We start from the raw sequence: 18,530 nt of genomic DNA on the forward strand, positions 1-18,530 counted from the left end.
TCTTGTACTCTCTCAACATCCTATCATCCCAACATAATGGTACATGCCTTCTGATTTCTTTTGTTCTTCGGCAGGTCTGGACAAAGACTGTCGCCTAACTGAACCGCTTGGCATGAGAATAGCAGAGTTTCCTTTGAACCCCATGTTTGCCAAAATGCTGCTTGAATCAGGTGGGTAGATCCTGGCAGCTCAGGTTGCTTGTATTTGAGCATCAGAGGAGTTGTTTTCCTGAATTCTATGAACATTGGGAGAAGAGAGTCTACTCATGGTTAAACAACAAATGATGTCTTTTTTAACAAACAGTAGTTGTGTATGTTCATGGGAAACAGTGCAATGTTTTGATCTACTTGTGCATTGTAGAAAGATTCAATTGGTTAGCATACCTGTTACTTATTTTCTGTGGAGACGATGTTAAAAAATGTATTGTTTTAACATTATTGATAACTGTGATTACCATGCAGTGCAGTCAATTGCTGAAACTCGTTCTTGATCTGAAACTTGGTATCCTTAGAGCAGCTTCGCACCTTTCCTCATCTCTACCTCTTTTTCACCTTCTTCTCTTATAGCCTATGTTAACAATTTTTCCACTCTGTTTCTGTGAGATATACTTTGTAGATTTTCACACGTAATTGAACCAGCTTGGTGAAAGTTAGCTGTAGTGTTTTAGAACAACCAGATGGTCTTAGTCTTCCACAGGAAGCAGATCCTGAGTGTGGGGCTGGGAGAATACACGTGCAAGCAAGAAAAGGGGAAGGTGGTAGGAGGGGTGTTTGCTCTGTCCAGTGCTCTGCTGGGTTGGTTTCTGCAGTCTCTTTCCCAGGACTCAGCAGCAGCAGCAGAAACCACATAGTACCATCCTGCCCTTGCCATGCTTTGGGATTCTCAGACAAGGTGAGCACTTGTGAGAAGCAGGACACTAGTGGCATCTCGCAGAAGGGCCAGGGCAGAGAAGCAGGGGGAGGTACACCCCACATTCCCTGTTCTAGGCTTGTGCCAGGGTTGCAGATGTACACACAGGAGAGGAGGGGGCAGGTATGCAGCTGGCCTGCCCATGGTAATGGAACCCTGAGTATAGCTTCTTTTCCCAGAGTTCCTCATACTGCCATGCATATAGAATATTCTAGATGGCTTAATGAAGCACTTAACAAAGAAAGTATGAAACCACTGTCTTCATATTTACATTGTGGTACAAAGAAAATACTAGAAAATGCCTTTTTTATTGCTACATTGCTGACTTTCTTTTAAGTGGTGCCGGAATGGAATCTAGGGCCTTGCACATGTACTGTGCCTCGGCAAGCCCAGCTTGTTGATACGTGCATATTTGTAAACATACCTTTTATTTTCTAGGAAATTTTGGCTGTTCTCAGGAAATTCTAAGCATTGCCGCCATGATGCAGATCCAAAATATCTTTGTGATCCCTTCAAACCAGAAATCTCAGGCAGTAAGTCCAGTTTCCTTCCCAGCTACTCAATTCTTTCACTTTGAGCTTCTCTTGTTAAAGTGTCCCAGAATCTACGGAAGACAGAGCCAGACATGAGCTGTTGGCTCACATTTTAAGTGTTTGCTATGTGCTTGACATTGTGCAAAGTGTTTTACCTGCACAATCTCATTTTGTCTTCAACAGTTTCATCTAAATCTTGAATGTAGATGTTACATTATATGTGTGTGTATAATAAATATGTGTGTGTATTTATTTATTTTGTCTGTTGTGGGGCCTGAACTCAGGGCCTGAACCTTTTTGTGCTCAATGCTAGTGCTCTGCCACTTAAGCCACAGCGCCATGTGTGGTTTTGATTGGTTAATTGAAGATAAGAGTCTCACAGGGACTTTTCTGCCTAGGCTGGCTTTGAACTTCAGTCCTCAGATCTCAGTCTTTCGAGTAGCTATGATTACAGGCGTGTAATTACACACCAACACCTGGTGCTGGTGGTCTTATTTTAAAAATGGGCACAGAGCAGTTAGGAAACTCATGATTGCCCAGCTGGAATTGGAGGAGTGAGCGGGCTTTCATAATCATCCAGACTTTCACCCTTGCCCTGCTGGCTTCCAGGTCTCCTTTTGGAGAATTGCCACGCAGGCTGCTCTTCAGAAGCATGGGTGGGTACATTAGTGGCATAGGGAGCTGGGTACCATGGCAGAGCAGGCAGATTCTTGGCACAGTGGTATTTCAGATGAAGCATTCTGAGCTAGAACTGAGATGGCCAGTCTGCCTAAGACATAGGCTTAGGCAGGTCAAGTTGGAGAAAAAGTTTGCTGAGTACCAAGAGGGAAGAGACAGAAGGATGGAGACGGGGCCTGGGGGAATGGATTGTGCAAAGGAGGAGCCTTTTCTCATGGGTTGTACACCACCTACAGAGTCCTGTCTACAGATTACAGATTTTCTTGCCTCCTCAGCCTGGTAGTTACATCTGTTTTATCAGGATTCTTGTTTATTTGACTCTTTATTCACCTTCTTTAACTGTCTTATCTTGGGGCAGGCAGATTCAGTTGTAAAGGGGGAAAATGGAAGTTCTTATCTTTTTGTCTAAAATTACAGTAAATCCCCTTTTCCATCATTCACTAATTTGTTTTTCTCCTCTTGTCACTTCTTACGATTTATTCTTTGTATTGTTCCTCTACTACTATCTTATTTACTGTTGTAACCCAAATGTTCACAAAAGTGTTTGCTCTAAGTCTGGTGCTTGGCAAAAATCTGCTGAGAGAGAAGGAAGAAAGAAATCTTACAGAAAGAATTCAGTGATGGGGTCGGAAAGGACTGCAGCTAGCTCCTGGTGGCCTGGGATGTGGCAGGTCTGACATGCACAGTCAACCCCATGCCATGTTGGGGATGGGAGAGAGTGCTTCCGAGAGAAACGATTCCTACTAAAGGGGGAAGGCAGAGGCAGGGACATGGACATCAGTCCCTGTGCTTGAGAGTTTATAGTTAATTATTTGTCCATAGCCATCTTGACAGAGAAGTTTAATTTCCAGATTTTACAGATAAGAACACTGAGGCCAAGCAAGGCCAAATAACCAAGCCAAGGGCTTTTTGGACTATGGCTGGGATAGGGGCAATGTGACCCAGGCTCCCTTCTGAATCCACAGCCATATGGTGTTGGCCTTGCAGTGCCTCTCCTACTCCCAATACAAAGGGTTTGTGGAAATCAACTTATAAATGAAGCTTTCTTTTTCCAGATGCGAGTGCACAGGAAATTTGCTGTGGAGGAAGGCGACCACCTGACCATGCTCAATGTATATGAAGCATTTATCAAAGTAAGCACAGCTGTGGTTCAGAGGGACTCTTCCCACACACCCAAAACCTAACTCAGGGTGGTATAGGAATTCACAAAGAACTTGCCAAGAGACCCTTCATTTTGCATGATGATATTGCCATGTAGTGTTCCTGGAAAGAATACAGGAATCATTCATTGTTTTTCCTTACCTGGAGACATGGCACCCTAGAGGTGTGCTGGCCACTTAGTGCCTCCATCCAGTGTCCTTCCAGTCTCCACATCTACTGCGTGGTGGACAGCAGGCAACATTTGAAGGGAAATTCTGCCACATGGCAGGGTTGAGAACAACTTTGAGTCTTGGACTGAACCTTCAAAGTTGTCCCAGCTGCTAAGAGATGTTTAGGTAAGGGTCTATCATCACGTACCTGGACTATGTTTGCTGTAGTCCATGTTAATGTCTATTCTTCATGTTCAATAAAGCCAGAAGCAAGTAAGAGAGCTCAGAGTTTTCACCAAGTATTTTAAGCTGATGAAAATGGTGAAACCTCTGATGGATTGTTGGCAGAAAAACCATGCTTAGGGACAAGAAACATTTTCAGACAGTTCCGGTATGTGACAAGAATCATGAAGGGAGACTGAAGCCTGCCAAAGAAAAGATTGGTTGAGAAAGAACCGCTGGCGGTGGCTCTTTCTCATTTTGCTTAGATTGACAACAGCTCTCTGTAACTTCCTGTTCTCATTCACTCATCAGTGCAGAGAGGAAGTATGATTGTTAATGTGAAGAGATGGGACAAAAACAAAACCAAAGCATCAGGGATGACTTGAAGTTGTCTCCAGGTGATAATGTCTTCTCACATTGAGTCTGGGCTTTCCTAATGCTCCCTTCACCTGTCCTGCCCCATTGCTCTGCAGCACAATAAGAACTCCCAGTGGTGCCAGGAACATTTCCTGAACTACAAGGGGCTTGTCAGAGCCGCAACTGTGCGAGAACAGTTGAAAAAGCTGCTCGTGAAGTTTCAGGTGCCCAAGAAGTCCAGCGAAGGTGAGTGGGTATGAAGTGGCCCTGCAGTGATTTCCTTTTTTTTTTCTTTTTGGCTAGCTGTGTTCTCTGAAGTTCTCATGCTGGGTTGGTAGGTGGTGGCATGGTGGGCTGTCCCTACACCAGGCTTGGCAGCTTGAACTGCTTATCAGCGAAAACCCGAAAGTAAAAAGAGTTAAGTCATGAAAATGTTTAAAGCAGACCAGAGAAAGTTTGTGTGAAAGTGAAAGGAAAGCTTGGAAAGTAGGGAGACTCTTCAGGGACGAGCTCCAAGGCGGACTCCAGTGGAATCCTTTCGGAGGGTGGTTATTTTAGTCTAGAGTTCCTCCCATATCTCAGCTGGGGTTTGCACTGATTTCTCAATGGCCTACCTGTACATGTGCTGCCCTGGCTCTTTTCATTGGTTGAGTGGACAATCCTGGGCATTATGGGAAGAAGTATTTGAATTGGAACCCAAGATATCATGGGAATAAGAAGCATCATGAGAGGTCAAAGGTTGTCTGCCACATGTTATATCCACCACGTTTTATCTCTTAACAGTTTCCCTTTCTTTCCTTCAGCATTGTTACATATCATACAATTAATATAATAGTGCTCATTGCAAGAAAATTATTTTTAAGTGGAGGAAGTTCATGGCTATTACATAAACATAGTATTTTCTGTTCAGATGCAAGTGTTACTAAAGCAAAACCATGTGTTTGGTGTAGGTGGTCACCTAGGGTGAGGCAGATCGTGCTGTGTCATGTCGTCTCTGGCTGGTAGCAGTGGTCACAGTGGCTATGGAGGACACAGTAGGTTTCGCAGGCTTCACTCAGCTCTCCCTGTGTGAGACATAGGGGATGGCATCCTGAGTGCATGGAGTTATGGGGAAGGCATAACTCAGGACAGCACAGGTGTTAATCAGCAGAGCTCAGTTTGTGTTGCTCACAAGCCTGCACGGTGGAGGTGACACAGATGTGCATCTATTTAGCAGCAGTCTGTATGCGTGTGCGCGTGTGTGTGTGTGCGCGCGTGTGCTAGTACTGGAGGCTGAAGCTCAGGCACTCATACTCTCATTCATTCAGCTTGTTTGTTCGTGGCTGGTATACTACCATATACTACTACTTGAGGCACATTTCCAGTTCCAAGTCCTCTTGATAGTCTTAATTGTGTGCCAGGTGTTCAGCCACATCCTTAATCCTACAAGTGTCTGCTATCATTTTTTCCCCTATCCTGGGCTTGAGCTCAGGGCTTGAGCACTGTCCTTGGACTTTTTCAAGGCTACCTCTTGAGCCTCAGCACCATTTCCAGCTTATTTCTACGTATATGGTACCGAGGAATTGAACCTTGGTCTTCGTGCATGCTAGGCAAGCACTCTACCACTAGGCCAAATTCCAGGCCCTTTTTTTTTTTTTGAGTGATAGGGCAGGTAGTGTTCTGTGTGAGTCCTGTTTTATTTGTTTGGTGTTGGGGTTTGAACTTGGGGCCTTGTGCTTGCTAGACAAGTGCTGTTCCACATGAGCTGTACTCTTCCAGTCCTAATGCTCACAGCAATTCTGAAATGTGTGCTGCTGTTGCTTCATTTTATAGATGAGAATTGTGAGGCTTAAAGTATAATGAACTTACTGTGGAGGCAGTTTTATTACAGGGTCTTATTTTTGCCCCAAAGCAAAAACCTGGTCTTTTGTAATTTCTCAGTCATCTGCTCTTAGTAAAAGATATAATAAGGGTAGGCAGGCATGTATTTGGCAGTGAGAGGCATGGGGCTTGGCTGGTTCATATGAAGAACAGTCTGGGGGCAGGAAGGAAGGCAGTTAGGTCTAGATCCTGTACATTCCAGCACAGGCCCAAGCATGCTGATCATAGAGCCAGGGATCACGACATCATCACTGTTGCTGCCCCGGGCAGGTGATCCAGATCCGGTCCTGAGATGCATCGTCGCGGGATTCTTTGCGAATGCAGCGAGGTTTCATTCCACTGGAGCTTATAGGTAACATGATATTTTCTGATGTCATTTGTAAAGAGGACTCTTTAAAGTAACACAAACTCCACAGAACCAGATGTACAAACAGAAGAAATCAAATTAGTTATTTTAAAATTTATATTATGCCTCCTTCCAGAACCAATTAGAAGTTAGCTGTGTAGTGTTAGCCAGATTATTCTAACTCTGAAAGTGGCTCTAAAAACTCGTGTCCACATGTTGCATAAGGTGACAGTTCAAACCACGGAATCATAGGACTGCAGGAAGCTATAGTTTGTTATGTCTGTAGAGCCCTTTAGGCCCTAGACATTGGTACATTGTGTCCAGGAAATCTTGGATCTGGGCAAGTGTCTCTTCCTGCAGCCTTATTTCTTCCCATCCTGTTTTCCAGGATGCCCATCACCATGCTTATGATAGTTTTTCTGTTTTGTTTTACCTTTTTTTTCTTTATTTTATTTTTTATTGTTGGGGTAATGTATAGAGGGGTTACAGTTACAATCGCCAGGTAGTAGGTGTATTACTTCTCACACATTGATACCCCTTCTCGTGGTTTTTGTCCCTATTTCCTTCCTTCCACCCCCTCCTTGCTTATGATACTTTTACCTCATTCAAATACAATGAGAGCCATAGCAGGGTCAGTCTGACTTCTTCCAAACAAAATCTTCCTAGTTTGTTGGAATTGCTACTTTAAGTCTGCCCCTTCTAACCATTGGCTTACTGTGATCTCATAACTTACTGTAACCTGTGAAATTTAGCTATTATTTATCATTGGATTTTGTTTCTATTTCTTTGCTATTGTGGATAGAACTCATAGCCAAGACATGTTAGGCAAGTATTTTTACTGCTGAGCCACATAAAGGTAGATAGACCAGTTACCCAGGCTACAAACTTGGAGTTTGTCTGCCTTAGGTGCCTACTATGTAGCTAGGATTACAGGCATACATCACGATACTTGGCTATTCCCTTATCCCTAAAAAAAGGCTTTTTTGTGAGTTCTTTTTTGGATTTCCTCTCTTATTGTTTTGCCCTTAGCTCACTTGCCCTCTCCCTCTCCCTCTCCTTCTCCCTCTCCCTCTCCCTCTCCCTCTCCCTCTCTCTCTCCCTCTCCCTCCCTCCCTCCCTTCCTTCCTTCCTTCCCTGTGGTATGTGTTTATTTTTTCCCCTCAGAAAATATTAGAGTCTGTTTTCTAAATTAGACAAATATTCCCTTTCCCAGGACACTAAGCCTCTGTTAAAGGGTTCAGAATTCAATGAGCAGTTTTGAGTTTTTGTCGGCCGGATTTGTTCTATCTAGTATGTTGGAAGCTAAGTGAATTTAAAAACAAGGTCCTTACCTTGTCTTTAATGTACTCTCTATTCCAGGCCAGCAGTCCAGCTTGTTAGGGCTGGGATTCTGCTGCCTGTACTTAGGGGCCCTCTCCCACTTTTGTCTCTATAGAAGCACCCCTTCTTTTTGGGAGGGGAGACCCCTTCCTCCTCGGGTATTTTGATTGCCTTTCTTGCTGTAGGAGTGTCACTTAGCCATGGCTATGGGTTTTATACAGATTTCATCAGTGTCCTCAACAGGGATAGGGGTTACATGAGGGGCTCTGGCCAGTTATTTCTTGGAGATGAAGGTTAAGGTGGTCAGCACATCATTATTTAGTGGGCTAGCTGGAGTTCTAAGATGCAGGCTTTGTGATAAACAGACTCCACACCCACAGAAACACACCTGAGTATTTGTGTCTTGTGATCTTCTCTTGTTGGTAGTTATCTGCTCAGTGAATAGTTTTTGAATTAAATTGAATCAAATTTGAGACTGAATTGGAAGTAATAATTAGTTTCAGAAAATCTAATAATCCTACACTGAGCTCACTTTTGCCACTGTTCTAATCTCAGGTCTTTAACCTGAGTATTTAACTGGCTGAACTAGGAAAGCTTATAGAAGAACTCACACTGTTCTTTCTGACTTGAAGGAAATTGTTAGAAAGGAGAACTTGCAGATGATAAACATGCACACAGGCAGGTCATCATATTCTCTATTTTTTTCTTTGCATCCACATGTTGCTCTTCTCTTTTCTGCATGATTTATTCTTGACTTTCATGGCAGGGCTAGCAGCAGGTGGCATTTACCCTTAGTGCATATTTTGGTAGTGTTAAAACCTGTGGGAAAGCTGGGCACCAGCAGCTCACCAGTAATCCTAGCTACTCAGGAGGCTGAGATCCGACGACTGTGATTTGAAGACAGCCCAGGCAGGAAAGTCTGTGAGACTCTTGTCTCCAGTTAACCACCAGAAAATCAGAAGTGGTGCTGTGGCTCAAAGTGGTTGAGTGCTAGCCTTGAGTTAAAAAGGCTTAGGGACAACACTCAGGCCCTGAGTTCAAGCCCCACAACCAACAGACAAAACAAAACTGTGGGAAAGTCTTGGAAGTACCTTAGACAAACTTGTGTCTCCCAAGGACTATCCGTGATGACCACGAGTTGCACATCCACCCTGCATCCGTCCTCTATGCGGAGAAGCCGCCGCGCTGGTAAGCCCCTCTACTGCTGGGCTGAGGCCGACCTGCCTGCCTTGAAGCATGTCATCCCAGGGTCCCCAGAACAGGGTACAGGGCGTGGAGTACAGCTGCTCCACAGGATTGGTTGACTTGGCGATTCTGCTGAGCCACCCTCAGGATTGCTGATCTTATAAAACTCCTTTAAGCAAACAACAGTGTGATGAGCTCTGCACCCAGCACAGCTGGTGCAGGTGAGGTTGAGAAAACCCCAGTTGGCCAAGCACAGCTGGAGAAGGCTTGGCTAGAGGAGGGTTGGGGTTGCTGTGGATGGCTCCATAGAGGCACCAACAAACAGTACATAAGAATTTTCACGGAGACAGAACCTGAAGGGCTTTTAGTCTGAGAAGTAGATGGGAAACACATGTCAGCCCGAGGGAAGCTTGTATCTGGGGACTGGGTATCATCGTTAGGGCTGGCCAAGCTTCCCCTGTGCCAGACTGCAACACTGACCAGCAGTGAAGAGGAGATATGCAGAGGTGAGGAGAAGGCACTTAGATACATTTTGAAAATGAAATCTTTCTCTGTAAAACAAAATTTGTTTATATTATATTTTACAAAAATATTGACAGTGTCAGTGGTTCTTTACCTCTGAGAGACCTGGGGAATAGGCAGGGGCATGTGTGGATAGATAGAGGGTGGAAAGACCTGTTGCTGGATAACTGGTTTATTTTTGAGTTTTATGGTTTGAAAAACACTCTAGAAATTCAGTCTCTCTTAATATCCACTGGCTTCGTAGTTGTGTGTTACCTCAGTCCTAGGTAACATGTACATACAGTGAAGTCTGTACACCCTGGTAACTTCCACTCCAAGTAAGATGTAGTTTCATCACTTGTGTCCTTATAGCCATCTCCTAGTCCCTTTCATAATCGACACACCTTTGCCTCCATTTCTGCGTTTCCGTCTTTAAGTTCTCTTCAGAGCTCTGTAAGTGTGGGCTAAGGGTTCTTTGTGGGTGATCCTGGTGCCTTAAAGTCCTGTGCGGTGTGGAGCTCATTTGTAAAGCGCACGGTGACCACCTCCACTCACGCCGTCCTCATGACCACGGGAGGGCGCTACATTTGTGCCTCTTGTTTCAGGGTTATCTACAATGAAGTCGTGCAGACCTCCAGGTATTACATGAGAGACGTGACCGCCATAGAATCCGCCTGGCTGCTGGAGCTGGCTCCACATTTCTATCAACAAGGAACGGTACAGTGAACCGTCTGTCCCCCAGAAGTGTGCGCTTCTTCTCCAGCGCAGTGCCATATCCTCAGACATTCCGCTGAAAGCACTCTGGTGTGCTTCATGGGATGACGGTGACAAAGAAGTCCCTCCAGCTTCCCAAGGCGAAAGTAGCTCCAGCTTTTCCTCCCCACTTCACTTCTCAACAACACTCCTAAAGAAATCCTCTTACATTTGTTTCTCAAACTAATTTTAATGAGCATCTCTTAACGGTACAAAGGGCTTTTATTGTGGTATTTCCATGTGCGCATATAATGTACTTATATCATTCCACTCCCTGCTCTTTCCCTCCTCCTTCTTAAAACAATTTTAATGAATTTCATTATTATGCATGCATGCAAGTGTCATCGAAGTGCTCTGATCATACCCCATCATCCTCTCCTTCATCCTTCCTGTCTCGTATGGGGTCCCTTCCACTGACCTGGCCCCATGGTACGCTCCTGACACTCGGCACAGATTTGTTTTCAGAAGAGTTGCTGCCCTGAGGCCATGATGGGCATGAGTTACAGCTGGTGCTGGTTGAAATACTTGGGCACCATGGAGCCATCTTTGTCACCCCTTCCTGGCGTGATCGCCCCTGTGGCACCAGCAGGTTTGGGAGCTTTGCACTATGCTCTATGGCTTTGTCTTCTTCTTTTCTGCCAGCATGGCCCTTCATTGTCATCCACTGGCCTCTACTCCTCTCACAAGATTGGAACTGAAAGGCAGCGTTATATTTGGAAGGCTGCAGATACATTAGAGCTCACAAACTTCCTGGCTTCAAGTGGCTGTAGACTCAATCTTTTAACTGGACTGTTTACTTACTGTCGTTATTGATAGGATTTAAACCTGCTGCCTTGCTGTTTTTCCTTCTTTGACCAATCAGGCTTTGTCCTTTGTTTCTCTTCAGCTGTACCCTTAGTCTGTTTTTAGTTTGTTTTTAAGTTTTAGCTCAGTTTTCAGATAAGGGTCTCACCCTCATACTGACGTTGAATTGTAGACTTCCCATCTCTTTCTCCATGGTATCTGGGAATTACCATGAATTACCATGCCTGGCTTATTTTTTTTTTTTTTTTTGAGATAGGATCTCAGGGTTTGTCCAACCTGATCCCAGAGATCCTCTTGTCTCTGTCTCTTACAAAGCTGGGATTATAGGGATGTGAAACTGCCTAGCTAGGATTTTTTTTCCCTTTATTTTAAATGTTGGTTAAAATTTTTTTGGTAATCAGTTGATTTATATAGGCACATCATTTTTATTCCATGCAGTCTTGACTTCAGTCAAACATCTAAGACCTGACTTTTTTGAGCACAGCACATGGCCAGGATACTCGGTGAGGACTCTTTACTTATATGGACCAGAGCTCTTTTGTCTCTCTGTACAAGCCTCCAGGGTCTCATTTAAGCTTACAGCTCCCTCCCCAGTGCCTGTTCTTCCTGACTGGGTCTGCTCTTGTGCAGCTTAGTACTCAGCCAGACTTCAGTGTGAACTTCTGGGGCTCCTTTATGCTGCTCTGCAAGGTTCAGCCTTTCTCAGCAGCTCAGTACTCACCCTTTGTTGCTTCAGTTTTTCTTTGTTTAGAATTTGTTGTCCTGTGCCAAGGTTTGGACACCTAGCCCTTTTGTGTTTCTGTTTTCAAGATTCATAGCCTTTGCAGGATCTTGCACAGAAGCACGAGAAGCCCTAGCCAACACTAGGAATAAACTAAACGGGGATGAGGTGGGGGAGGAGAGATCCCTGTGCTGTTTGTTTTCCAGTGCCTGAATAGAGTTGTTTTGGCTATTTTGTCCTGGTTCACTGCTGCTTGTAGCCTAAGGAAAGGGTCTGAAAAATCTGTCCTGCAATTCAGGAGGCAGAGGCAGGAGGACTAGGTTTTGAGGCTGGCCTGGACAGCATAGCAAGGTCCCATCTCAAAAAGAAAAAAACCTCTAGAACCATTGGCCTGAATTCCCTGTTTGGTGGTAATCAGCAGGGCTGGGGTGGCTGGTGACACTTTCCAGGTTCCAAAGTCCTACCTTACCTGTTTGTTCATTTGTTCAAATCTTGGAAATATTTGAGTTGGTGGGTCCTATGAAGGAGAGGTCTTCTCACCCCTCCTCTGTGGTAAGGGCAGGGGATATTGCCTTTTGCAAATCCCCTACAGTGTTGAACTTGTAGCCAGTCAAATAAAAAGCAAGTGAGACCTATGCAGGTTCAGATGCTTCAGCTGGAAAGCAGATCACCCTCAGGGGTGGAGGAAAACACAGCGTGTTGTCTCAGCTCTGTGGGGCTCATCAGAATTACTTATGTGGCAGAAAATCCCTATCCTTCAAAAAGTCTGCAAGTGGGAAAAGCAAATTTCAGGTATTCCAGAGAAATGATTAGAACTACAAACAGCAGTGGACTGCAGACAGCTACGGACAGAGTACTAGGATGCAAGGAATTAGAGAAGGCTGGCCCCAGCTTGGATTCATGTAGCCTGTGGATAACAGAATTCACCTGGAAGTGACTCATGCTTCCTTCTCAGTTCAGAAGTGCAGTTTCTTTAGGTCAAACCCACAAAGCTAAAAGGCAAATAAATGGCTTCTGAAGTTTGAAGAAAATGACAAGCCCAAATTTTTGCACTTATCTTTTCTCTCCAAATTCCTGGCATTTAGCTGTCACCTCTTATTGGAGTAAGAACATTATCAGAGGTGCTGGGGCCTTAGGAAACACTCATTGTACAGGTGTGTCGCTGAGCCCTGCTGTTAGAAGGGTTGGCTCCTTCTTCATTTTTAAATTTTATTTTATTGTAAAGATGATGTACAGAGGGGTTACAGTTACATAAGTAAAGACTGCATTTGTTTTCAAAGTGTTCCCCCTCCCTTGTTTTCTTTTGCTTTCTACCCTGCCTTCCCCCTGCCCCTGTTGTAAAGTTCTTTTCACTGCCATGTCTAGTGAGTATGGCATTGGTTCACCTTTTGTTCCACCGTTTCTATAATTCCCCTTCCCTTCCCCAAATCAGATAAACTTGATTTGCCTGGGTGTGGCCTCCGGTCCCCAGGGCAGCCATGTATGGTATCTGTTCTTGGTGGACCACAATGCAGCTCTCCCCACACCCAGCTTACAGGTCATGTACACGGTCACTGGCACCGCCTGTGACTTTCCATCACTTGGTTTTCAGTGTTCTTACCCTGTAAAGAGGCTTGAAATGGCTCAGAGTCTGCTTTGTTTACCCTCAACATTCCTTCCAAAAAAAGAGTACCAAAAAAGGCTGCGCAGGCATGCTGGCCCGCAGGCCCAGGCTCTGGACGCCCAGCAGTAGTGTGAGGTCACATTAGGTTGAGGGCAGAGTAGAGAGTGCAGGGGAGGCTCAAGTAAGACCCACAGCTCAACAAGAAGAAAGGCCACTCATCCAGTTACTTTCCCTGATTCTCCAAGATACCTTTGTTATGTAAAGGGGGGCTGGGTAGAAGTCTGAATTCTGTTGCTCCTTCTCTAACCCAGGTCTGGCCACTCAGTCTCTTGGGGCTTGCTGATGAGGCCTCAAGGTGTGCTGAGTTATGAGTATTGGGAGCCTCTGGGAATCGGGGCGGCCCCCCAGGCTCCTCTGCCCCATCTATATGTGATTATGTCAAGCATCCCTAGTTGGTGAGTGGAGGTCCCCATTGACAGCGGAAGAGCAGGGCCATAGCTTTCACTCAGTCCTTGAGCACAGGCCCTGACATATGAAGACTCGTGGTAAAGTGGCTGATTTCCTTATTACCAAGGCGTGGGTTCTTCTCGATGGTTGGGAAGTTGAGGTCACGCCCTGCCCAAGCCCATTCCCTGAGCCCAGGCCTTTGGCTGCAGCCTTGTCTCCTAAGAAAACCTTTCGCTGGCCCTAGTGGTGCAGCCTCGGCTGCTTGTGGCCTAAGCCATTTTCTTGGCTGGGCACTGGGCTCTTCTCCACAGTTTGCTGAGGGTACAGTGTTTCTGGAGAAGCTGGAAGATTCTGCTTGGCCACTCCTGGGGGATTGTGGCAGAATGTCGTCTCTTTGTCTCAGCCTTCTCAGCTGTGGTGTTTTCTGTTCTCTTGCAGCACCTGTCTCTGAAGGCCAAAAGGGCCAAGGTCCAGGACCAGTGAGCCAAGCGCAGCCGTGACTGGGAGGACTGGCGGCAGCAGCTCAGGCGGAACCTTGCGGCTGCCCTCAAGTAGGCTGCAGCCCTCCCTTTAGCCCTTTTGCCTGCTTGCCTCAGTATCTGCAGGAGTCTGCATGGGCAGGGGTCCTGCACGCAGCACCCCGGCAGGGGAAGAGGGACCAGGTCGTACTGCTGGCCTCATTGCTGCTCACCCAGCCAGCAGGGCACACTTACAGCTGGCAGGGCTCTAAGAGGAAGAGGAGGGGTCCGCCTGAGGGCTGAAACCTATGTGGGGCCCATGGGGTCGGCAGGACTCCTTGTCTTTCCCTGCCGTGGCCCTGACTAAGTCGACCAGTGAAGTCCATCGAGGGCATGCACAAGCTGCTACCTACAAGATCCTGTGACTGCTGAGGACTTCTTCCAAGGCCGCCAAGGATCAGGGCTGTCCGGCACAGGGACTCACACACCAAGCAGTTAGCCCCTGGGCCTGCCTCTGTCAGGCCACAAGACTCACAGGGGACCGTCGATCGGCAGGAAGACTCAGGTACACTGTTAGGCCAGGCTTTCTTCCTTCACAAGTGGGCTTAGCTTCCCTTAGCACCGTGTGTCCTGGTGCCGCCACCGGGCCCCAGGCCATTCCTCAGCTCTGACCCCACGGGAGCTCTTCCTCAGTGGGAATTCACTCCGGTTTAGGCGCTCTAAACTTCTGTAGCTCAGGAACATAACTCTTGTTTGTTGACCTTAGTCTGCTAGCGTTCTTGCAAGCACAAGGGGTGGCTCTCCCAGCGGGCACTGGGTCATGGCCGCCCCGGGCCGCCTTGCTCTGACAACGACTGCACCCAACACCTGATGCTGCAGGTGTCTCCCCTTCGCGTTTCAGTGACATTTACTTTCAAACACGTGGCTTGAAGATTGATTTATTTTTGTACTGGTTTTAGTTTGGATCCGCCACTTTTGGTGCCAAATCTGTATGTCATTTTTATTTCCATGTTGTCATTTTTATAAACATGTAAATAGTAATGAGAACTTGTTAATAATAGTAAACCTTTATATCGGAAGTAAACATGTTCCCTCCCATTCATCCTCCTCAAGGTCTGTATTTTAAGATGGTCTCATGAATTGTTCAGATGAGGGCCCACCATTAGCTAAGAAGCCTGAGGCTTTTGGGGATCACAGAATCCAGGAGGCTCTGTAAAGTATGATTTGTGCCTGCTTAGAATCAAGGCCTTATTAGAGCAAGCCACAGCTGCTATTTGAAGGAAGCCCCAGAGGTACAGATTCTCACCGGTGTTCAGATGAGCTCTTCCCAACCAGAATTCTGACACATTATATCTTTAAAGGTTTTGTTGGTATGGCAAGGAGAAAAGTTAAAGAATCCACATTGTCAGATTTGAGACCTGAGCTCCAGAACGCCAGGCCAGACTCTGGAGGGAAGCAACCAGAATCAAGTATACCCTCACCTGCCACCTCTGGCAAGCGCGTCCCCTCCTTCCCCTGTCCCTGGCCTCATCTGACAGCCTCCCGCTCTCCTGTTGTTACACATTTTGTGGGTGGACACAAATCCTTGTAGTCTGAGACCTTGGCTGAGCTCCTAAGTATCTGTATGTGGGGCCTGCACAGGCTTCTGGAGATGGACTCCCTGTTTCAGTCTGCCTTTGGGTGTCTCTAACAGGTCTGCATATGTTGACTGAGCCCTTGGGCTGTGTGCGTCGCACAGGGAAGGGCGTGGGGCAAGATGGTGGTGACACTAGATGCTCTTCATTAAATATTTTCCTTAGAAATAAAATGCTAAGCATCCTACACTAGCCACCAAGTGGAAAACCAATTAAAATGAAAATACCACCTGGTGGGCTGTGGGCTGTGGACATCAGTTCATTGCAGTGGCATCCTGGGAACAAATATGAGGTCAGAAACCAGGTAGCCGTGTCTTCAGAGAACTTGGAGCATTGTGGGGGCGGGGAGGGGTTTCTGCCTTAGTGACTCACCTAGGTTCTTCCTTAGCCTCCAACTTGTGATGGACCAGGATTTTGGAACTCTGGACTTGTCCATGGCATTTTTTTTAAAAAATAGTTGTTGGAACAGGAACTAGCCAATCAGATCACAGCTAGCTTGTCTCACAGGTGGCCTGAGTTGGTCTTCTGTCATGACTCCCTCTGAACAAGGCTTATGTGCCAACATCTAGGGTGAATCATGGAAATGTTACTTTGTTCCCTTGGGTGGTATTGAACTTGTTCAGGCAGGCTGTCTCTGTGGGCTTCAGTGAGAATTAAACAAGAAGAGACTGTAAGTACAGTGTCTCCCTCTGGCACACTCGGCCTCCCCTCTACGTGTGGCTATTTACCAAAGTCATCATCAACACACCAGAAGGCTGGGAAACAGGAGATTCACCAGGAAGTGAGGAAGAAAGGGAGTCAGGGTGCACCAGCCTCCATGGACTATAGCCTGGCCAGTGGCTCTGAATACAGTGCTCATCTCTTGGACATATTTATCTGTGATCCAAAAGAGATGAGAGAGCACAAGGTTGGCTTCAGAGGGTCTGCTGCTGGTGTCCATTTCGAACAATCTGGCAAGCACGCCACGTCTCAGTGTGCCTACCACAGCATGCCACCCAGGCAAGGGACCTACCTAGTGATGCCCTTGTAACTCTTCCACACCCCTCAGGGCCTGTCAGAGCCCTGAGTAGAGCTGATTTTATAGGCCCGTGGTCTACCTTCAGAGAGATGAGTGAACTCACTGGAACAAGCTAACAGCGAGGGAGGAGGGGGCATTGTTGGAGTTGATGGGCTCCAGCTCCTCTATATCCCCACACGAACTAGTAGAGCAGCTTGCATTGCCGGGCCTTCCACAGCAGCATTGTCAAGTTGGGTGTGATGCTGCTCACCTGCAGGGTCACCTGTTGCTTCCTCTCAGCTTGTGGCACTGAGCCTCCCAGTCCCTGAGAACTGGCCAGCACAGTCAGCAAACACCAAGGCTTGAAAACCCCTCATGAACCCTTAGTGGCAAAGGTGAGTTAACGTCAGCTGTTTCATGGCCCCCAGATGTGACTCCCTCTCTCTGTCACTGAGAACTAGCCAAATGGGGACAAAGGTCTGCTTTTTTTTTCTTTTTTTTTTAAATTGCTTTATAGGGCCGGGAGTGTGACCTAGTGGTAGAGTGCTTGCCTAGCATGCATGAACCCTGGGTTCAATTCCCTGGAACCACATACATAGAAAAGGCTAGAAGTGGTGCTGTTGCTCAAGTGGTAGAGCGCTAGCCTTGAGAAAGCCCAATGACAGTGCCTAGGCCCTGAGTCAAGCCCCAGGTCTCACAAAAAAAAGAAAGAAAGAAAAAAAAAAGATCAAAATCTGGGCCAGGTGGATGAGCTAACACCAGGAAACTTAGTAATTCTGTCTCCATTTAAGCTTCATGTTGCTTAGAGAAGGAGAGGACGGACAATATTGCTGCATATTGCAGAGCTGCAGATGCAGGAAGAGGCCAGGTTCTGGGACAGCTGTCCTAGTGGCAGTAGGGACTGTGCTGTCACCGCTGCACCCCAGCCTAGCACCTACTATGCAAAACACATGCAATACAATTTATTTGAATGTTGGGGGAGAGTGCAGTGTGCGTGTGTGTGGTTTGTATGACTACTCCCCCAAAGCTCTCTGCTAGTGAGCTGCAGTCCCTCTTTAGGCAGGGAAGGACAAGGCCCACTCTGCTCCAGCCAATCAGCTCAGCTTCAGAAAATGCAAAGCGGTGGTGCAGTGCTGCCCTCTGCTGGCTAGGGGAGGCAGTCACTCAGACTGCTGTTCCTGTCTTGGCCATGGGCCAAGGGGATTCCACCCATCTAATCCTTGTTTGGGGGCAGCAGATATGGAGGGCAGGAGTGATGTTCAGCACTCTTCCCCAGAGCTCTCAGGTGTATTACTCCATACATGCCCCTATCTTCCCTCCTTTGCTGGTAAATGCCTGGATTTACAGAAAAGGCATTGAACCAGGTTGTGTAGGGGGCTAAGACTGGCTGGGTTGGTGAGAGCTCACTAATTTTGTCATACTCTAAATGTCATTGCTTAGAAAAGGGTGTGCCAGGCCATCCTGTGTAGTCCTTTGCTCTCCCTTTCCTCAGTCCTCAGCCCTTCCCTCCATGGCAGCTGGTCTAGAGAAATACTTCTTGGCCTCCTTTCTCCCATAGATGGAGAGATCAATCCTGACTTCAGTAGGGAGTGTTCAAGCTCACAGGTGGAACCTAGAACTACCTTTTCTCAGGGCTCGATTACACAAGCCACAACATCAGAATAGACTCTGTAGCCCAGCTACAGACTCTCTGACACTCCCCATGCAGGAGTCCAGTCTGTACACTCCTGTGCCCTGGCCGGCTGGAATGATGGCTGTGACTTTTTTTGTCTGGCTGCCCAAGGTTACATAGCTTCTGTCTTGATTCCTGAGACCCCATAAGCAGACCAGTGACGGGACAGAATGCTGAAGAGGCTGTTGGAGGTGTGGGTAGCTGTCCTAAAGGGCTCCAG

At 46.7% G+C, this 18,530-nt stretch overlaps 1 protein-coding gene across 2 annotated transcripts in view; it reads left to right on the forward strand.

Moving 5' to 3' along the window:
• The window catches only part of Dhx35 (DEAH-box helicase 35), a 48,513-nt gene extending 33,340 nt beyond the window's left edge, over positions 1 to 15,173 (forward strand). For both annotated transcript variants that reach the window (XM_090352356.1, XM_090352357.1), the window contains exons 15-22: positions 75 to 170; positions 1,348 to 1,442; positions 3,176 to 3,253; positions 4,126 to 4,255; positions 6,140 to 6,221; positions 8,652 to 8,723; positions 9,827 to 9,938; positions 13,988 to 15,173. In XM_090352356.1, the coding sequence (XP_090208482.1) occupies positions 75 to 170; positions 1,348 to 1,442; positions 3,176 to 3,253; positions 4,126 to 4,255; positions 6,140 to 6,221; positions 8,652 to 8,723; positions 9,827 to 9,938; positions 13,988 to 14,032 (710 nt within the window). In that variant the 3' untranslated portion in view covers positions 14,033 to 15,173. The remainder of the gene's footprint in view (positions 1 to 74; positions 171 to 1,347; positions 1,443 to 3,175; positions 3,254 to 4,125; positions 4,256 to 6,139; positions 6,222 to 8,651; positions 8,724 to 9,826; positions 9,939 to 13,987) is intronic.
• The last annotated feature ends 3,357 nt before the right edge of the window (positions 15,174 to 18,530 follow it).

Source organism: Megascapheus bottae, chromosome 18 (genome assembly GCF_031878675.1).
Source record: "Megascapheus bottae isolate mThoBot1 chromosome 18, mThoBot2.hap1, whole genome shotgun sequence".
Lineage (NCBI taxonomy): Eukaryota > Metazoa > Chordata > Mammalia > Rodentia > Geomyidae > Megascapheus > Megascapheus bottae.